The 20,976-nt window shown below is 44.1% G+C and overlaps 1 protein-coding gene across 3 annotated transcripts in view; it reads right to left on the reverse strand.

The window, feature by feature from the left end:
• Positions 1–5,188: 5,188 nt before the first annotated feature.
• The window catches only part of P4HA1 (prolyl 4-hydroxylase subunit alpha 1), a 38,347-nt gene continuing 22,559 nt past the window's right edge, over positions 5,189–20,976 (reverse strand). The window contains exons 9-15 of one of the 3 annotated variants that reach the window (XM_076339449.1): positions 20,515–20,585; positions 14,371–14,470; positions 12,738–12,791; positions 10,615–10,680; positions 10,037–10,105; positions 9,263–9,359; positions 5,189–8,792 (exon numbers count right to left, since the gene is read on the reverse strand). In XM_076339449.1, the coding sequence (XP_076195564.1) occupies positions 8,722–8,792; positions 9,263–9,359; positions 10,037–10,105; positions 10,615–10,680; positions 12,738–12,791; positions 14,371–14,470; positions 20,515–20,585 (528 nt within the window). In that variant the 3' untranslated portion in view covers positions 5,189–8,721. Of the gene's footprint in view, positions 8,793–9,262; positions 9,360–10,036; positions 10,106–10,614; positions 10,681–12,737; positions 12,792–12,854; positions 12,909–14,370; positions 14,471–20,514; positions 20,586–20,976 lie in introns of all 3 variants that reach the window. The other 2 variants (XM_076339448.1, XM_076339450.1) reach the window with 2 other exon arrangements.

Below are 20,976 nucleotides of genomic sequence, written 5' to 3' on the forward strand. Positions count from 1 at the left end.
TAGGAGTAGTTTGGGTTTAGAAACACTGCATTCAGGGCAATCCTTGGCATGTCCCCTCCAGTTATAGGATCAATGATGTAGGTGAGTATTTGCCTTTGATGGGACTCCTGAAGGCTGATGTTAGATGGCTGGTTGTTACAGCTTTTGCGTAATGCCAGCATTGCTGAATTAAACGCGTAGCATAGGTGGCGCAGAGCGAGGAAGGGCTGGCACTGAAACCCAAGTCAGGTAACGGGCTTGTGGGGGAGCTGCAGGTCCTGGCTCTGGGGTGGGACTGACCTGCCAGGACCCGGGGGCCTGCACAGCTGGTGGAGGTTTCAAAGAAGTTACTCATTAAAAGAAAACAACCAAATGAACACCAACAGCAAAAGACAACGCAAACCACTGATAAAGAATAGGGAAGGGAAACGGCATGGGAAGGCTCTGGCTGCTCTCGGAAAGCTTTTTGGATGTGTCCCAGCACAGTACTGCCTCGCAGAAACAGCTGCTCCACAGCTGATCGGCAGATCGGCTGATCTCTGTGGACTCCAACGGCCAACTTCAGCAGTCATTTCTGTTTGAGTGGCCTGGCTGTCTAGTGGAGACTCTCCAGAGGGCAAGGGGGAGCCAGGCAGTGGGTCTTTCCAATATATGGCAAACATAAGTGCAAATTCTGATATTTTACTGTTTTGCAGGAGACTCAGCCCCACTGCATTGTTACTTCTGAAGAGCCAGAGCCCTGCAGCACCTGTCTGCCTACATCCTTCTGCATACAGCCGTGCGTTATGTGCTCCAGACATGGGATGAGGAGGAGGGACCACAGCCAAGTCTTGGTTTCTCAGACAGGTAAGTCAGAGAAGTGGGGAAGAGGAGCAAACAAGCTGGTTAGTCCCTTTCCTGTGAAATGGTGTGAAGCTGGGGCCAGCTGCTGCCTTCTTGTTGCATCTGTTCTGGTGCCCACCACTGACGGCGTTCATGCTCAGTGCCCCTCAGAAGGGGGTATGAGGGTTCCTCAAGTCAGCAGCCGGAGGCTGTACAGCCACAGCTGATACCTGCGTGGTGCCTCCCTGAACGCTGTTACATAGCTGGAGCTGCGCAATGCTGTCCCAGCCCGTGGGAGGAAGCTTGGCTGAGTTACTGGATGAGGGGACATACAAGATGTGCAGAAGGTCCCTGCACATCAGGGAACCTCAAACCAGTTTTGTCTTTTGGGAGATGAACCCAAGGAGAGAGGCAGAGAGCATTGGGAAGGGAGGTTGGCAGTGTCCAAGCTGCAGACGAGGAGGGGGAACACTGTAATGCCTGGTGAGAAATTAGGGTGATGTTTTGGGTTGAGCTAGAGTTGCCAGGTTGCTACTAGATGGTTCGTTCCCCCGAGCCTGGGAACCAGCAAGTTGCTGCCTCTAGTGAGCCTTTCTTGAACAGGGTGTCATCACTGGCACAAAGTGATGAGGACGCTCGTGAAGTGAGGACTCCCCTGCAGGAGCACTTTGCAGGGCAGGACTGGAGAGCTCGGGCCTGTCCTGCTGTTCAGACCATGCTGGGGGACTGGTCTGTCAGTCATGGGTGGAAATGGGCCACTGTCCCTGAAATTTGTTGTCAAGGAGCCCCAGTGAAGGGAAAACCGGGTTCAGCAGTCCCACACTGTGTCTTGCACTGAGCGGAGCCGTTCGTGTCTCTGTTGGCTGAATCACTGCCCTGCGTGAAGCATTGGTTTGCAGTCCTAGTGCTCCCCGCCCTTAGAAACAGCCTGGCAGAAGTTAATGTAAAAAAGAGCAAAACAGCTCTTCAGAAATAGCTTGGAAACATTGTGTAGAGCCCCTGGGTGGCTGTGCTTGGTGCCTTGCTTTTATGGGGAGCCTTTCAGGGTTGCTCTGGAGGCAATTCCAGAACATGGCTTTCTTTGTTATCCCTTAGTCCCTGGCGGCTGATCCATGCGCTGCTGAAAGCGAACAGAGAGGGAAAAAATGCTGGCAGGACTGCAGAGGATGCAAAACACCATGACTGTTGCATGAGTTGTCCTTGCCGTGCCACGCAGGACATGCAGCCTGGAGGGGGTGGCTCTGGCCAGAGTGTGGGGCCCAGGCTGTTTGCAAAATGAATCGGCATTTCTTAGGAAAGCTGAACAGGACCAGGGGGAGTAGCTGGCGAAGTGCGGAGCCTGGGAAAAGAGGAGTCGGAAACTTTCCTGCTAGTTTGTCACTTGTTGTCCTGAAGCAAAAGTTTGTGAATAAAAAAGCAGTCTAACTGCTTTCCCAAAACATGGCAGCCCCTTTGCCCTGCCCCAGAGTTGAGCCACTCTCCTTCCTTCCACCCCTCCCCACACCAGTCTCCCGAGACGTTTTCAGTCCAGCTGCAAATAGCTTGGTTGCACCCAAACTTCAAGATCTGAAGACCAGGAAGAATGTAGGATTGTGTAAAACTAACAAATGCTATACAACACCTCCACACACACAGTTATCTTGGGGAATTGCTGCTCAGGCTCAACAGCTGCAGAAGTGAGGACTTCCTGAAGTGGGTGTACACAGCAGGTACCTGCCAGTTGTCTGACCTTGCATTGACCCACTGTGGTTGCAAATCCCCCCTCCCTATGCCAATTTTTCTCTCTCTAAAGATTTGAGAGATACAGATGTTGTTTGGCATGATGGTGAACTCTGACAACTGGTTTCTGAACCTCGTCTTGACCTCAGGAGCAGCTCCTGACTCCATGCATTCATTTCTGACTCTGTAATGCTTAAATATAGAGCAGCCCTCGGGCTGTGATGAGTCACTCACTCCTAATGACACTATCAGACTGTCGGCAGCGTGCTCCTGTCAAACGGGAGGTAGCGCTGACTACACGGGGCAGACACCCGTCCCACAGCAATGCAGCTGGACACGTGTGCCTGCGTCCCCCCACGCTACTGGTAGTGAACTCCGGTTGCGGATGAAGCTGGAAACCCTCTTGGCTTCACGTTATCAGCCATGCCAAAGCAAACGCTGACCCTTGCATCCTGGGCTCGGCTCCTGGGAGGGAAGCGCAGGGGCTGGTCCAGCTCCTTTTGTGCATTTCTTTTTCGGAGCACACTGTCATAGGCAGAGACGTGTGGTCATGCGCTTTGCCAGGATCCTTCCCTTTGTGTTCTGCTGGGGACATGGGGGAGGACAGAGGATTGAGGGGCTGAGCTCTTTTTCTATCAGTTTTGGCCAGCTCAATGAGTTGCTGGTCGATGTTTAAGCACGGCCTAAGCAGGGGGAATAGACAGCTTGTGGTTAAGGTGAGTGGGTAATCTGTGGCTGGTTCAAAGCCTGGTTTGGGAGCCAGATGAGTCACTGGTTAGCGGAACGAGAAATGTAGCTTGATGATGAAATGCCCGAGTCCCTCACCGAGGCAGGTCAGAGTCCAGCAGCTGGAGGAGGATGGGCGGTTGAAGACCCTCTCCCTCGGGGGGGCTGTGCTCAAGTTCATGGTCTGGTCCAGTCTCTCCAGGAGTCCCTGGATGGATCACTTCAGCCTTGTGCTGCCTCCCCCCATCCGCAGGTGCCGATACTGTCAGACCCTTTCCTTTCTCTTCCTCTCGTCCTGCCCTGCAGCCATTCGCAGGCCTTGTTCCCTATCCCTACCCCTGACCCTACCCTGCCTTGTTTAGCTGCAACTGCTGCAGTTCTTACCCAGGTGGGGTTCCTCCCATGGTCATGATCCCCCATGGTCGTGCTCTAGGTGCAGCTGTGCTGGAAGAGCCCTGGATACCCAGGCAGGATGGTGGGAAGCCACAGTGCATAAGCGCTAGTCAGGGGGCAACACAGGGCTGAACCACAACCCTTCCCTTCCTCCGTCGGAGGGGGCAAAGGCCACCTAGTGCCCCCACCCAAATCCTGGGCAGGTGCCTCAGGCCCCACACAGATGGTAGGGCAGCCCCTCCCTTGTCTCAGAAAGGAAGACTGTGAGCTGCATCTCCCCCGCCATGAGCCCCAAAGCCCCTGCACTGCTGGCTTGGTAATAGCAGCTTGGTGGCCAGGCTGACAGCACGAGCCTCACAGCTACTTGCGAAGGGGCAGCCCCGCTTCAGCCATTACCGGCCTGGGGCAAGGAAGCAGCGTCCCCAGGCCAAGTGGCTGGAAGGCAGCCCGCAAACAGCCCAAAAAGCTGAGAGTGTTGGAGTAAGCCCTGTCCTCTGAAAGGACAGAGCCATCTGGCTGCTCCCTTTCTCCTGGCTTTGGCCCACCTTGCTGAGAGGGGCACAGCAGCAGTTTAGCAGCATGCACGGTACTCCGTACCTACATGCTGGGGATGGAATCCATGTTTCCAAAATAAAAACATGCTGGTACGCTTTAGACTTACTTCCTATCCCATGGCTGCCAAATCTGTGAGCACATTAGCTGTGTCTGTGGGCTGTATGGGGAAGGGAGGGCAGCTCCCTAACTGCAAGCCAGGTGCTCCGTCAGCAGTGCAAGGCACTATTCCACAGGCAAAAGGATCAAGGCTTCTAACCAGCCCTCGCTATGCTTTTTTGCAGGTTCCCGATGACCACAAATGAGGTACGAGCTCCACTGTTTTGAAAGGGTGAAGCACAGGAACAGCTGTAGTGTATAAACTGCAGAAGTCTTGATTACAGCAGCCATCAACCTGACCCTCCTACAAGTAAGTAGTGCTCTCTCCCCCTCTCGTGCTGTTGGTGTCTGTGTTGCAGGATAGGCTGACCTTTCTTCCCCTCCCCAGAACTGTTCAGAATAACTGGTTGTTTGACCTCTTGGCTTCAGGAAATGGAAGTATTTGTCATCCCTGGAAAAGGGTCTCTTAGCAGCTGACCCTTTGCTGTGCCCGTTTTGAGTTTCAAGCCAGGAGCTCGTGCGGTTCCCATGTCACTATGAAATGCCACACCAGCTACTGCCATAAATCAATGCATTAGGGAGACAAAGGGGCTGAGCCGCACTCTTCCCTAAGAGCAGTTCAGTTCCCTTTCGTAAATCTTTGTGCACGACATGCTTTCAGCCCAGCATCATCTGCCCTGCCCTTTTGCAGTCCATTAGTGCTGTGTGTTTCCAACCGAGACACAAAGTTTGGGCCTGGGAACGTGTTTAATAGTAATTTGTTGTATGAGCATCTTCTGCACCTGCCTGCCTAGATTATGAAGTGAAACAAATGAGCTCGGTTTCCAAGAAACACATATGGTGATAAAAAATCTGTGTGATCAGATTTACGAGAGCCATATATGAGCAGAGTTTGATGTGGAGGATTTTTCACTGCTAATGGCAGTGGCTTTTATTTTAAGCCCATTTTTTTTACATTAAAATTTTATTACAAAAAATGTAACAGTAAGGCAGTTTCTCAATTGTCCGTCACTGTGAGCCAAACAGTTTTCAATAACCTTTAATACAAAACTAAATTCACACCGGAGCCACGCTCTTGACCCAAAAGCCCTTTGAGAAAGGAAGGGGTAAGGCAGAAAGCAGCAGCAGCACCTGTGTAACCCCTTACACATTTAGTGTTAGGGGCATGAACACTACTGTAGTGGAGAAAGAGGAAATAGATTGTCTGCAGCTTAAAAAAAGAAGCTCACCCCTTCTAGTAATCTGGAACATTTCGGTCTGATGTGCCTCAGCAGACTTGAGTTTTAGTTTTTGATGGTTTGGGTTTTTTTTAAACCAAGTAAAATTTTCCACTGTCAGAAGACAAACTGTTTTTCTTCCCTGAAGAACTGCAAGTCACCGAGTAGTTCACTGCTTTAAAAAGTCATGCACTTTTTAGTCCCCAAGCAATGCCTCTTAGAGACGGTTCTTAAAATGCTGTCTACCACTGGAAGTACGCGACGGCAGTTGAGGTGAGGGAGGTAACTGTTTATAGCAAACTTCCCCAGACATTCCACAACTTCTCTCAAGCTTGTCATTCATCTTTTGGTGTTGGTTGAACAGAGATGGGAAAAAAACCACCCAACCCCATGGCTTGATATAACAAAAGCGTGATTTCCGATTGCTTCGACCCTTCCTTTCTTCATTCAACATAGTGTTTTCTTCCACTACGGCAGTACCTAAAGCAGTCACTGACACTCTTTTATTCAGTATTTCTCTTTTACCTTACGTAAATTCTACAATTTTTAGCTTTTATTTATTTTAATGTGTCGAGTAACTCCCCTGCTCACTTTAGGAAAAAAACCCAGCTTTTCTGTAATAGCAAAACCAGATGCCGTTTTCTAAACGTGTTCACAGTGGCAATACAGTGATTTCTTTTTGTGCTTGTTAACTATGCAGGATTGGCTTTTCTAAAAGCATTTATAGATGCCTTGGAGCTTCCAAGGGAAAATTAGTGCCCCAAAGGCAAGGCTCCTAACACCACATTGTTCATTGTATTCTTCTACTTGCAAGAAAGTGGCAGGACTTGACTTGACTTACCTGCAGCCATGGTTACCTTTTTTGGAGCTTAAGAAAGTAAAGAAGATGGGAAAGAGAAAACCATGGATAGGAATGGAGATGAATGACACTGTGTGAAAGGGGGAAAACTCAGTAAGTAGGAATGTTATGGGGGGGGTTTTAATGATTACAATTTAGCGATCAAAAATATGCTCCAATAACCCATTTCCTTGGTGAATCTATTTATATCAGATACTGCCCAAGTGTACCAGCTATTTTGAATAAGTGAGCGAGCAGTACAGACGGGAGGTGGGACTATTTCTGATTTGCCTTTTTACTTGTTTTCTTAAGTGCTGGATGGACTTTGTTTCACATCTGCCAAAAGCACAGGCAAAATGCAAGAAGGTGCAGGGCTAAGGATAAACAGTTACGTAGGTCCCATTGCTAACAGGCTCAGTAGAAATTGAACAATGCATTTTCCAGCAAAGACTTTAAAGTGTCTTCTGAAGTATGCAGTTTCTCAAACTATAGTACCTTAAACTGCATTCTCAGTATTCCAGAGGTATTTCTAACATATTAACAGTTGGTTTCATCTACGTTTTGGCTCAATTTTCAAGATTTTATTGAGGCAGAAAATCCAATTAACTGAAATTGGAATTTTTTCCTTGGTAAAGACTTCAGGCTTGACCCCTAAATCAGTAAAACCATCATCATCCAGAAAATCAGACTGTTTAGGTAGAGTCTGGTGCAGCTCACTTTGATTTCTTGTCCTCATGCTAGTGGAATATTTAGACATTTTGCTAAAAATCCTGCTGTTGAAGAGAAACGGAACCTCCCTGCAGCCTCTCCCCACCCTGCTTAGCTCTTCCTGTGCCAGGGGACAGCAGTTATTCCTCCCGCAGGAATCTGATGAGCAGAACAAAAGTTCAACAGCTACAGCAGCCACAGTCTCATCTCCCTCAGAGGTTTCAACTTCATCTCAGTTTAAGGATGACTCGTCACAAACTAAGGCCCCTGAAAGTCACTGCAAGCAAGTTCTTCCAGTGCGGGCACCGCTGACTTTGGGGACACTTTTTCTGTGTGGGCGGCATGAATCAGAACAGCTCCAGCCCTGGCTCGTGGGAAGAGCAGCAGTGAAGTGAGCAGCACCAGAGCCTCTGGAGGAGGCCCCTTCCCAGCGCTTCCTTGCTCACGAGTGCCAGCGACAGCTACAGTGAGGGGAGGCAGCGCGAGGTGCGTTGCTGCAGTGAAGGTAGCCTCCGCAAGGTGAGCAATGCCAAACCAGCCAGAGCAGGCACCTTCTCTGGCATCCTGTGCAAACAGTCGCCCCGTGACTAAAGGCATGTCACTGCTGCTGCCTGCATTCAACATCCGCAGCAGAAAAAACATTTGCAAAATAAAAAGCATCTAAAAAAGATTTAGGATTATAAATAGGCCATCTATTTCTCATAAAACCTTGAGAACTGGGAGGATGAGGGTGGAGAGCATTCTGTGAGGACTATGTATTACCTCACCACCTGAAGTCTCATAACCAATTTGAAATTCCAGTGTCCTAAGGCACAATTATTTTGATTAACGAAGACGGTAACATTCCAGTCCCCACTGCCTAAGGAACAGATGTAAGGGTTGACTACTAAGACAGGATAAAAGCAGCATTTGTTTATGTGGACAAACATTAAAGAAAAAAATTGAGGGAAGGACGGGCTGTAATTGTCAGGCTGCTCTGATGCAGGCATGTGTTTGACACAACACTGCTGAAGCATCTCATCTATGCGTATGTAACTGCTGGCTCACATTTTCAAGGTTAAGAGCCAAATTCCCCAGAGGGGCTGAGAAGGTAGACAGTTTAAAAATTGGGGCTTTTGTGGAAGTGAGAAAACAGGCTAAAACATGGTAATAACCTGTTCCCCAGAGAAACACAAACCATGCCCACAGTTCTCAACAGTAGTGGTCAGGCACTCTAGAAAAGCAAGGAGTCGAATGTCTGGAAATTGAGGAATACGAACGGGTTTAATTCAGCCTTCCTTAGAAGGGAGCCCTCCCATTAAATCATCCCGCCCTTAGCAGACTGACAGTTGCGAGGAGGACTCTAAGCGAACAATCACTGGCCTTCCATGCTGATCAGAGGAGCGATGGTGAAGGGAACACCACACACAACACCACTGTAAGTTGTGGCCCTGATCTGTATTTTGTCCTTTTTTTTTCTGTAACACTCATAGACCTTAATATAGTCTGTTCATAAAACCTTAAGGGGCTATTTTAGGGGAACTAAAAGCATGTTTGTTTTGTCCACAGATGAAACACCGGTGTAGCTGAAGACTGAACCTGTAGTGGAGTGTTAGTCAATTGTAAACTGTAGGAGATGTGTACACTTTACACAAACTGAGTACAGAGGAGGCAATGGACGAGTCTGCATCATTCCAACTCTGATAAAGTGCACGGCCTTCGGAATTCCTGTCCTCGCTCGTGGAGCCATTTATTGGATACTGCAAAGACATAAAGGTATTTGATCACTGCACCTGGTTAGCTCATGCTTCTATTTAAGCTAAATATATGCTATTGGACAGCTTTCAGTTAAGCACAGGATTATCTTAACTTTCTAAAGTATTTTAATACACACACACACAAAGGTGAAGTTGGTCTAATAAATCCAAGAGGGGAAAAAACCTTCCAGTAGCTGCAAAACTACAAAAGACTATTCAAGCAGATATAGTATTACATGTATTTTATATATATGTACACAATAAAATATGCTACTATATATAAGATATATAACACAATATATATAGAGAGATATGAAGTAGATATAGCTATAAAGTAGGTTTCTTTATAAAGGACCTAATTTCTAGCTGCTGCTTTTTATTCCACCAGAGGAAAAAGAAAACCAAGACAACCCACCAACAAAGCCCCAGACCTCCAGGTCACAGGCAGTGAGAACAACATGAGGGGTACTTACCCCATTTGTTTCCGACTAGTACTGGGCAGGCCGCATGTCGCGTGCTGTAATCTCCTTCTCCACTTGGAAAGAGATTGTACCAGAATACAGCTGTTCCCTGGAAATTGCAGTGGAAACCCTCAGCATTTCACTCTGTGCGATACACACTTTCACACCAACTTACTGAACAATAAGGCAAAGGTATGTTATTTGTGTTTCAGATGTTCCTTTTCAATTGAAGGCTCTTTTCCATATTCTAACATTTGCTTTCCTAAGGAATGAGTCTCCTTTGACTCATTCTGTGTCTATATATACTGGGCTGCTAATTTTTTTTAAACCCTAAGCCAGTTGCATTCGATTCTGACCAGTTTTAGAAAGCAAGATAATTTACTCAAAATGAGCAGCAGGCTGGCAAAGGAAGACCACATTTGTGACCCTTCTGAGGGAAAAAACATAACAGGAACACACCATTTCAGGGAGAATTCTCCACAGATGCCTCAAGACTAAACCTACTTACAGATTTGAGTATTTCAGAATGTGTTTTGAGGTATTGTAATGTTTTGCAAAGTCTATGCATTAGAAGGAGTTATGTCCAAAACGTAACTATGCGTTAACACGCAGAACATCAGAGGCCCTTGGAATCACTAGTACTACTCCAGTCACTTCACTTCTCTGTGCTCCCATCTTCTTTATATAAACTCATTTTAAAGCTTCTTTTTAACCATTTATATACCTGTTACATTTTTGAGTAGGTAGAGAGAGGAGTGGTTACACTGGATAAAAAACCCTGATTACCTTTTTAGGCCAAACACTAGCTCCTACTTCAGGAAAGACAGTAGCTCCCCCTGCTGACACATCGCTCATCTGAAAAGGTGGGGGGAAAGGCACAGGTAAGTTGCCAGCTGATACATTCTCAAGTGTCACGTTTTAGTAAAACAGAATTAGGTTATTCAACAACTTAAATTCTACCTCCCAATTAGTGAGCAAAGGCTGCATGATTAACAGCCTTAAAAAAGGCTGAAACCCACCCACTTTGTTCAAAGTGCAACAGCCAGCCTTATCCCTGAATGTTACACACTCAAAGGTTTTGGCAAAGAGCATGCTATAAATACCAATGCAGATATAAAAATGAATAGGCAGTCAAATAATTTAAGCTGATGCTCAACTTTGAGGAAAAAAAACCTCCTTAAGAACACATGGAAGAACCATTACTTATGGGTAAGAAGATACGCTGTATATATTACCGCTAAGTTAGTGGCTGCCTTCATTTGCAAGTCACTTCAGCAAAAAAAGTAATGAAATCATTCAACGGTATAGAATATGCAGCGATAGCTATTTTTGGCACTAGCACATGGCAGAAATACATCACTTACATAAAACAACCAAGTAGCAATTCTGTTGCCTGTTCCCAATTCCTTAAAAGCATCTGGCTCATCTTTCTGTGAATAAAAGCAAGCAGATTTAATAAGCATTTCCATTATTGACAAGAGCCAATGGAATACAGCTGCAGAGCCAGCAGCAGACGAACTCATGCAGAAAAATTAATTCAATCCCTCTATTTGGAAGGAGGGGAGAATGCAATATGAGTTTATCTATTAATTTAAATAAGCCAGGCATTTTAGAATTCTGTAGGACAGGGAGGGCATAAGCCCAAATTGCTAATGGGTAAGACAACTGTACTGTCCGAAAATGAGTATATAAATCCTCTTCACAGCCACAAACTTAATTATTTAATTACACTCACTTATCCCCTCTTGTCCTTGGCCAAGATGAGCAACAGCTAGGGCAGCTCTTCAGTCCCAGGTTCACCGAGAATCACGCTACAGCCACGCTCTGCTGCAGGGCTGGCTCTGAGCATGCCCTGAGGGCAGCTGCTGGCCCTGCTCCCTTGGGGGTGGTTCTGCCTTTGTGGCCCTCACCCCCTTTCCTGCTCTGGCCATGCCAGGCAGGCTGCTGCTTGAGCTAGCTGGCCTTCCGCATTCTGCGTTCCTCCCTGGCACACACGCATTTTAGGGTGCCATTAAAAATCCAACCAGTGATTCATTGAGCAGTGTGCGCTCCCAGCTGCAGGGCATCTGTGGCAGCCATTCCTGAAGCTTTTGACAGGAGTAAGGTATGTCCCTGCCTAATTGCATGCGAATGTGCGTGCCTGGTGTGGCTGCGACACCACCAGCCCAGCGCTGTGTTCAAAGGAGGAGGCCTCCTCCTGGCCACGCTTCAGCACATGTGCGCCTTACATTGCTCTTTCATTACAGCTGGGAAGGAGGGAGGAAGACAAGTGTGGGAGCTTGTAACAGGCTAACAAACCAGCCAAGAGATCCATCTGGGTAGCTAAGAGGTTTTTATCACTTAACTTACAAGAAGAAAAACCCATTTTGATGGGTTATGAGACTAACTTTTGTCACACCTCACAGCCCACCCCCTGTGACCACTATTTATTTGTGCACGCTAAAATTTTGGCAATCATTACTCCAGAAATTAACCCATGCAGTTCCAAACAAAAACTGTTAATCATTTGCAATGCTTTTGAGCATGTGCTTACAGAGCAGAGATTCTGATTAATAGTTGGTGGCTTGGATTCACAGCGTAAGGTTAATCTGAAGGTGTTAAATCACACATAAGTATGCCCAATAAATAACCAACTGAATTCAGTGACATTATTTCCAGCAGTCTGCAATTTAAGCTGGAATAGAAATAGGATGGGAATTTAAATCAAATAAAAATAAGAATGGTGAGATGAGAAGACACAGTAGGCTTTTTCCACTTTCAGGACTGCACTAGCAATCAGCACATGGTCTACAGTAACAGAGCACTTATATTTTCAAGATTTCTTCAACAGCATGCAAGATGCCTGCACCTCAGCTCTGGGGCAAGAAGTTCTCTCTCCGCATCACAGGCCTACACGGTAAGCTGCAATGCAAGTTTTCCTATGCTGCCTACAAAGCCCTTCTCATAGAAGAGAGCATTAAGCTCTCACCCATGCAGCCACGTTTGCCTTATTCAGCAATGCTCTGCACTGCAGCACAGCTATGGTAGCTTCAGTGCATGGATGCATGTTAGCTGATGCCACCATCATCTGCCACACGTCAGGAGCACAGAATATACATCAAGTTTTCATACAGTTTAGCTGTAATATCCTTCAGTGATTTTAAACAAAATGGCTTTACACGGCCAGTACCCTGGCCACCTACAATATTTCTAAACTTTTCTCCACCTTTAGAATAAAGCTAATGCCCTTTGCTCTGTTAAGAACTATCAGTCATCTCCTTAGAATAATTCTTTTTTAATTACGTTTTTGAAGAAAAGCCTTGTTGCTCTATAATGCCTAAAATGTTTATCAGTTCAGCTGGTGGTTTAGAGGGCTTTCTCCACTAACATGGATTAGAAAAGTTGAAGAGCTACAAAATTTAATACACATTAAAGAATAAAAATTGTGCCACAGCCAAGAGGCCCAGGCTTCACCAGGTGACTATCTCTCCTCCATCTCTTTACTTGCCCGTGCAAAGTCAAAGTGGGGTTCATACTGTCCTCCCACTCCATAATTTGCCACCTGAAAAAGAGAAACACAGTGCTTGTGAAGAAGAAAGAGGTGGAGACAGAAAACAGGACTTACCCTTCCAAAATCAAAATGAGGCTCATACTGGCCTCCTACTCCGTAGTTGGCTACCTACAGTGAAAGGAGAAGCACAAAATCTAGTAAAGCAGTATTTTATCCAGACAAGAATTTGACCATCATCTACAACCTGTTGATAGATGAAGTTTAAAAATCAAGCCATAGGAAATTACAAGTCTCTGCCAGCTAAACTGTACAGTATGCAGCAAAGTCCTACTGGGTTTATTCACAGGTAACACTGACTTCACCCAGACTCCTCATCACTGTAGAGCCAGAACCTGTCTCTGAGCTTTAGGGTCTCAGCCCTTCAGTCTGCCTTTGCAGTTCTTGACTGGACACCAGCTCCCAGCAAAGCCGCAGCTGAACCTTTTCTTCCCCAGGGGTCAGCTTTCTTTGAAAGCTCTTCTGTCCACCCCCAGCTGGATGATAAAGACATTCTCCCATTTCTGAGTCCCTGCTACTGTCTGATCTCCTGACTCTCAGGTGATAGAACCTGACCAGGAAAGTTTTGAAACTCCTGAAGACCTGGACAGCCATGGGCTCCAAGGAGCCCCAAGATGTTTGGCTATAAGAGCAGCAGCACATCCAAGACTAGCACCACAAGATGCAGTGTACTCTGGGTAAGGAATCTGGTACTTCCCCAGGGTAGAAAAATATTTTTCTTCCATAGAAACTTTACAAGCTATATTCTCTTCAAAATAGGTCATGGCACTTTTACATCATTCAAGTTTAAATCACTTTTTGATCTCTATGTCAATAGAGGATCCACTGTCCTTTTTGCCAATTGATTTTTTTTCCCTTCATCTCTTCTGTGTGTTCATAAGTTCAATTTTCAACCAGATGCTTGGGCATTTTAGCATCAGAAGTCTTGATGGAGTAGCACAGTGGCACTACAGCTTTCAGGAACCACTTTCTAGGTGTCCTGCTTTCTAGGTATTAACGCTTTCTCAGAATCACTGAAGCAGCTGTTCGTTTAAAAGCCTCAAGCAAATGAATAAAAGTGCTTCTAAAATAAAATTTACTCAAGTTACATGTACAGTGAGTCTTTCCCACATTACAGAGACACCAGACACACTGTTGGCCTTCTAGGACCAAGGATGGGATGGCAAATCTAAACAACCATTCTCTCCCCCTTTCCTTAAGTATCAGTCAAGCTAAACTTTTCACTATCACCCCAGCAGCCAAGTTTGACCCTGCAACGATGAAACTCAGTTTTATTAGTATAAATAAAAAGGAACTACACATCCACTTCAACAATCATCAGGAGTTTCAGTTATTACTGTTTCCCTCCAGCAACAGAAAGCCATTTCACACTAAAGTAAGCACTACTCTGCAAAGGTAACTTCATTTCTTTCTCCCTCTAAAAAACCCACTCGTTCTTCCCATGGCCTGGAATCAAACCAGCCATGAAATTAGCTGCCCCTGGGCTGAACAAGCTTTTGTGGCCACCTCACCAACACTACCTGAGTGAGCGCGGTGCTGCATTCACGATCATACTTGGTCCTACCCAGTTTACCTGCAGTTCCTCTGCTGTGGAGACATCAAGTCCTGTTAGGTCCTGTATCCTTGTGTTAATGCGAGATACCACAGGGCTTTCATATCCGGACAACCAAGCACTAAAGGGGGGGAATAAGAATTAATAAAATATGGTAGTAATAGGCAGTAAGCTAGCAGTACAAATGCAACATTTGGAATTACTTTGAATTTTTTCATACTTTTCAATAATTTGGTAGGATAATCAGAAATATTTCCAGGGCATTATGAAGGCCTGCATTTAATAAACATGTTTTCTAGAAAGAACACTTACAGCTCTGGTTTAAGGAAGTTCTAAAACTAAGGGCCTTAATTCCCATACTGGACTACCAAATGACTGAAGAAAACGTTCCAAACAGTGAAATCTGCTTCAAGCTGTTTTCTAAAACAGGCACAAAACACTTTTGCTCTTACCCATTCCAAACAGCTAATTTACACCCCACATTTGATGTATTTTGAAGCAACGCTTGGGAAACAAATAGCTGAGTTCCTTTATTTAGCATACGCAGAGTCTATGTAATTGTAACTCAGCTCTTCCACATGTCATGCACTTACAGGCAAGTGCTTTGTGATCTGTCCTTTCACATTACTTACCTGTGCAATGGTACTAAAAATCACTATGAAACAATTAAATAATGCATAAAACTCTACCATCTTCCCTGTTCAACAGTTTCTACCAAAACAGCCTATTACGAATTTGGTATTTAGCACATGTTTCAGGTACACAATGATTTTTTTTTTTAAGGGGGGGGAACCCAACCTTTTTTTTTTTTTTAAATATACACATGAAAGGTCAGCCTCACAGTTCCAAAGGCATCTTCAAAATGTCTGCCTCCTACTGTAAATTAGAGCTTTTCAGCTAGAAATACTGCATTTAAAATAATTGGCAAACTAGTCAGCAGAAAAAGGTATGAACAGGTAGAGAAGCAGTTCTACACAAGAATCACTGCCTTCACCCAGATCCAGTGTAGCATTTTCTACTCTAAGTGGTTGCTCATTCTTGAAAGCTGCATGACTGGGAAGCAGTTATGTCATCCAGAAGCAGCCACATACCCAGAATAGCGGTGTTTGGCAGCAAAGGGCACAAGCTTAGTATAACCACAGCTCTGCACATCCCTGCTGGACCCTTACCAGCCGTGGACACATCCAGTTGCTTACATGGAAACAAACACACATGCATTTTTTCATCTCTTTACAAGATAAACATTTTGTTCTTTTTGAAAAAATATCAATTTCATCTACCCGCTGTCTTTCTTTTTTTTTTAAAACCACTCATCTGCTCACATGATGCTTGTTTTTCTTGCTGCTTTACTCATCCCGTTCTAGCCAATGTACCTTCATTTTACCTGCTCCTCTTTTCCCTCTCTTGGCATGCTCACTAGCCTCCCTGGCCCTCTTCTCTATTTACCTTGGCAGTCCCACTAGTCACTAATACGGATGATAATGTTGAAGATTTGGGTCCCATGTTTTCCCCTTTTTGCAGGAAAATGGAGACAGCTAGTTCTACCTTTTTTCTAGCATCTGACTCAGCCTTTTGGGCTCATCAGTGGTTCCTGCTGCTTTTACAAGGCTGTTGGACAGAAATACCTATGCCCAGAGCCTAGCTGGCAAGTACATCACAGTATTTCTACTCAAATGAACTTTTACATCTATACTAAATTAACATTGTTTTCTTTAATAAAAAACTGTATTTAAAAAACCAAAACACTTTGCATGGGAGGAACAGTAGCATGACACGTGACACAAGGCACTGACACAGGTTACAGAATCTCTACGAGCATTTTTTTTTTTAAACGATGAATGAACTATAGATTAAGTAAGATTTCTCAAGACAGACTTGCACAAAGACATACCAAGATTCATCCACTTCTGAACACTGTTAGTATAAGGAAGCGTTACAATGCAACCTTCTTTGATTTAAGGTGGTAGGAGAACACAAAGACTACTTCTATGAAGCATTTCCAAAAAAAAAAAAAAAAAAAAAAAGCAGCTATGCAGCCACATGCTACGCAGCAATGTTGAACAGGTAACACTCACAAGCAATCCTAACCTCACACTTAATACACAAGAAAAGCCCCAACACAGCCATCAGCTCAAAGCGTAGGCTTTAGCTACCTCTGTCCAGTCCACACATAAAGGCTTTAAGGAAAGAAAAAAAAAAAAAAAAGACACACAGAAAGAAAAAAGCAAGCATTCTTACTATATTGATTATTTAGAATTGCAATGAATGCTTTCAACAGGGAGAATACTACATCCTTTCATAAAGGGAAAGTACTGTATGTATTTTAGAAATAAAATTAATTGCCCAAGGATACAAAGAAAGTCTATGAAAGGTGAAGGAAACAGGGAACTGGAACCATATTTCAAGTGCCAGCATGTTCGCTGGTTGCTGAGCAAAACTTAGAGGGCAGCGTGTAGTGCTGAGTAGTTTCATGTGAAGAGTTACAGCATGATTTAACCCTGTAAGCATCATGAAATCTGCTTCCATGAGGGCAGAGAGCTCAGGAGGGCCCACAGAACCCTGTACCCATTGTCCAGCATCAGGAGGTCTCTGTGCCTTCTGCGTTCAGTATGCACAACAAGGGCCTTCTGTTACTGCAGGCTTTGCCTAGTGGCCTTCTCAGTATATAACAATCTGTCCTACATTGTCCTCCTGTTGCTAGTCTCAGCTTTGGTCCTTTGCTGACATCAAAGTAAGTGTGTGCCTAGTTCGAGACCATTTATAACAGGTATTCCTTCACTCAAAGGAATCTTTTTTTCTTTTTTTCCTGGTCTTGTCTATTAAAAAAAAAAAAAGAAAAAAAAGAAAAAAAAGACTCCCTCACCAGTGGTGTGTGTATGTGATGCAGAATTAACAGCCTTAAATTGTGCTCAGCAAACATTTTTCTTTTAATATATGCATAGTCCAAGGTTCAGCATGATTCAGTAAACGCACACAGCTCTATTCTTCAATGTACATTTGTTAAATTAAGTTGCTCATCTGACAAGTTAACTTGCATGAACAGCATTCTGTCTATTTTTGACCAGCTGACACCTATGAGTCCCCTATGGGCAGAAAACTTCGTAACAAAAAGGGACAAGCTTACTTCTAGGAAGTCACAAGCATGGCAGTTTAAGACATGGGTGACTACCACACCAAAACCCAAAATTCCGTGACTACAAATGCATAGTATTTTGGTGTCCCACTTGGCTTTGTAAAAAGACACCCACGAATTAAGCTACTATGTTATAGAAGTTGAAAGAATTTCATTAGCGTGATGAATTTATGCCACAGGATTGCTTTTCTTCTTCCTTACACCGAGATCTGGCTTTTAACAACTTTTATACTCATTACAAACAGCTAGCAGTAATTACTTTTACTCCTCCCTCTTACAACTCTGTATCAGGTATCTTATTAGAGATTTTTAATAGCACAGTACTTACATGCAGAAATAATTTTAGACTAAGCAGTATATTAGGGAAAAAAAGCAGACAACTGTCCAGAGCTATATGGCATACAAGGGCTTATACGCCCAAAAGCTCATCTCCTCCAACTGCACTAGTCGGTCTAGTACCAGACATTACAAAGGCTATGTCCTTAGTCTCAGCTACACCAGCACTGCAGAGTATTTCAACGCTGCTTTTTTTAACAGTCATTGGTCACACAAAATACTGGCATTTATGTTTAAAAACTTTCTGAAATGTACTTAGTATGTAAAAAGTACTAGTAGAGATGCAACAGGGAGTGAATAAAAGCACAGACTGGTATTTCTGAAGTGGAAACTTAAACATCATATGCTACAAGCTCTGACTGGCTGCTGAGAGGAGAGAGGGGAAAAAAAAAAAGCAATGCTTTTCTTTAAAAGCAGTGGCTGAGTTTATTCTGGTACTGCACACAGCACGGCTTGATGGTGCTCCTCGTACTGCTGGCAAGGAGCCCCCTTTTATACAGCCTGCCACGTACTGCACAGCGAACAGTAGTCCTCTCAAAGAGAGGAATGCTGCAATTTAGAAGTGCATTTGCTAGGAAAGAATGTTTGAAGCAGTCATCTATTAAAAAAAATAAAGCAAGCATTTTTTGGTTTTCAGGAGCAATGATTCATCTGGAATCCAAACCAGCTCAAACAGCTCTAACAGAAAGATGTTTCTACCAGTGGTTCTGCAAGAGAAGTTCAGTGATCCAGCATTAATAACATGATCCTTCTAAAGCAGTCTGGCTTGGGGTTTTTGGTGCTGGCTTTTACCTCCTACTATAGATTTAGTTGCCAAGTTCTCTTTTAAAGTATATACATCCTGAACAATCTGCACATGGAGGAATGCAAAGGCAAGGGGAAGCATAAGAAGGGAAGTCCTCCACCCTCAAAAAATTGTCTGCACTAACTTCACAATGTGCCATGCCCCGCTTACTTGTATGTTTCCTTGCAATTCTAATTCCAGTTTCCAGTGAGATACGGAACTACAAATCTTAGCTCAGTAAAATCTGATGTAATTCTGTGAGTTCCTTAGGTATGTTGGAAGGAAGTCCCAGAATGCCACCTTTTTGAGCACCAAACCTTGAACGTTTAAGTGTCTCATTCACCAGGTACCAGACACGAGGCTCTATTCTGGGCTTGCAGCACACCACGCCAAGGAGGCAGCAGCACTTCACAGACAACAGCTGCCCTTATACTTTATCACAGAGTCCCAAGGCAAGGTACAGCACACTGTTAATTCCAGGTTAAAGTCCTAGGAGAAATAGTTATTTTGTCATGTCACAAAGCCAATAACAAGGTGATGGCAAACAAGATCTGGCTGCACCATCAGCTGCACACATTCACGAGGGAATCTGCTTTTAATGATGGGTATTGTCTGACTATTTTTTCTGACTGTGGCATCTGCAATAGTCTCAAGGCGTAACACTTCCCACTAATGAAAAATCAAAACTTTTAATTTAAAGTTCTTTTACTAAGGAGCATCTATTTAAATAGGGGCCAATTACGCATCTCAATTTCAATTGGAGATCTGGTCACCTTCTCTAATTCCTATTATTAGCACATCAAGTTTGACAGAAGCTGTGAGGGTATGTTCAAATAGATTAACAAGTTTCTTCAGTAAATGCCCCAGAGTGGTCTGTGTCAGAGGACAAATCCTAAGACTGAATTAAATTCTTTCTTTAAAATACACAGTCACAGATAACCAAGATAGGGCACAGACAGACTTTAAAATTAAAAACAAAAAATAAAAATTAAACGCAACACGTCAAACAGGAAGACATATGTTCCTAAAGTCATTCTGGAGGGGGCCTGTGGAGGTAGTTTTAAGGAGCAAACATGTAAGAGCTCACCAGACAATTTACAAAGGCCTCCCACTACCTGCGTGTGCTCTGATGACTGAGTAGACCTGCAATGCTACTGAAGGTGCAAGGCAGTTTTCAGTGTATGAAAAGAAAAGTTTTCAACCTGCCACTACTTGTAACAAGCGTGGTTTTATGGATCAAACTTCAGCTACAATGGTTTTCTAGTTTTCATGAGAGTTATAATCATTCCTGAATCAATCAACTTCTTGTGATCCAGTATTCTGAAGCATCTTTTTAAAGAAATTCATAGCGAAATAAAAACCCTTAAGCTACTAGCCATTCTAATTTCAGGTTTTTTGTTCAAAGAAGCTGAAAGAACAGTCGTTTTCTATTAAAGCAGCAACTACTTTCAATCATTTAAACAAGGAAATTCTTTAAAATTATCAACTAGTTTTAATTTGCATTATTCCCATGAATTACAGCAGCCCATCAGTGCCTAGTTTTAAGCAAGTATCAATACCGAACCTTAGTGGTAGAGGCAGCCTCTTCCACTGTTTGTTAGTGTAAGCAGAACCCCGCGTGGTGCTAACAGTTTAGTACATTAGTTGCACTAGACAAGCCATGCTAAGCAAAAGAGGGCACTTCCATCGTGGCTACCACTAACATTTAGAACTATTTTCTATTTTGGCAGACCGCTTGCTGTGTTATATGACAGCTAGGTTTGCTTTAGACCATCCTCTTTCTTCTAAAGAGAGACTAAAAATATAAAAGTTATGCAAAATCCTTATTTGCCCCACATTTAGAGATGAGGCAGTACAGTCCCAGAACAGACTTCCTCGGACTGGGTATACCTTTGGAAGACGTTCCCCTTACCTCTTAGAGACTCTGTAATGTGCTGTGGTCAGTTTCCCAGTCTCAGGGTCATGAACAGTAGCACGGCTCAGCTACAAAAAGAGAAAGGACAAGGGCTTACCCACCTAGTAGGCTGCTTTTTCGCCAAGCCACAGGTGTTTGAAAGGGTTCCGATTGGTCTGGATGGTATGCAATGCTCTTCAATTAGCAATATTAGAAGGGCAACAGAAGCTGTAGCTGCCACGTCCAAATTAAAACAAATTGGTTGGAAAAATTTGGTTAGATTGTCCTTTCACTTTTTTCCTCCTTTTTTTTTTTTGTTTTCTTTTTGTTTTAATCTAGAGACTTTCTGCAAGTAATTTATGATGCTGAGTTTCACAGACAATTCCTCTTCACCCAGAAGTTTAACTCCTTTCAGAATTTTGGCTTAACACTGATGGAATGCGCAGCCAATCCTTAATCACCACTACCAAAACCAGGGGC

Source organism: Aptenodytes patagonicus, chromosome 5 (genome assembly GCF_965638725.1).
Source record: "Aptenodytes patagonicus chromosome 5, bAptPat1.pri.cur, whole genome shotgun sequence".
Taxonomy (NCBI): domain Eukaryota; kingdom Metazoa; phylum Chordata; class Aves; order Sphenisciformes; family Spheniscidae; genus Aptenodytes; species Aptenodytes patagonicus.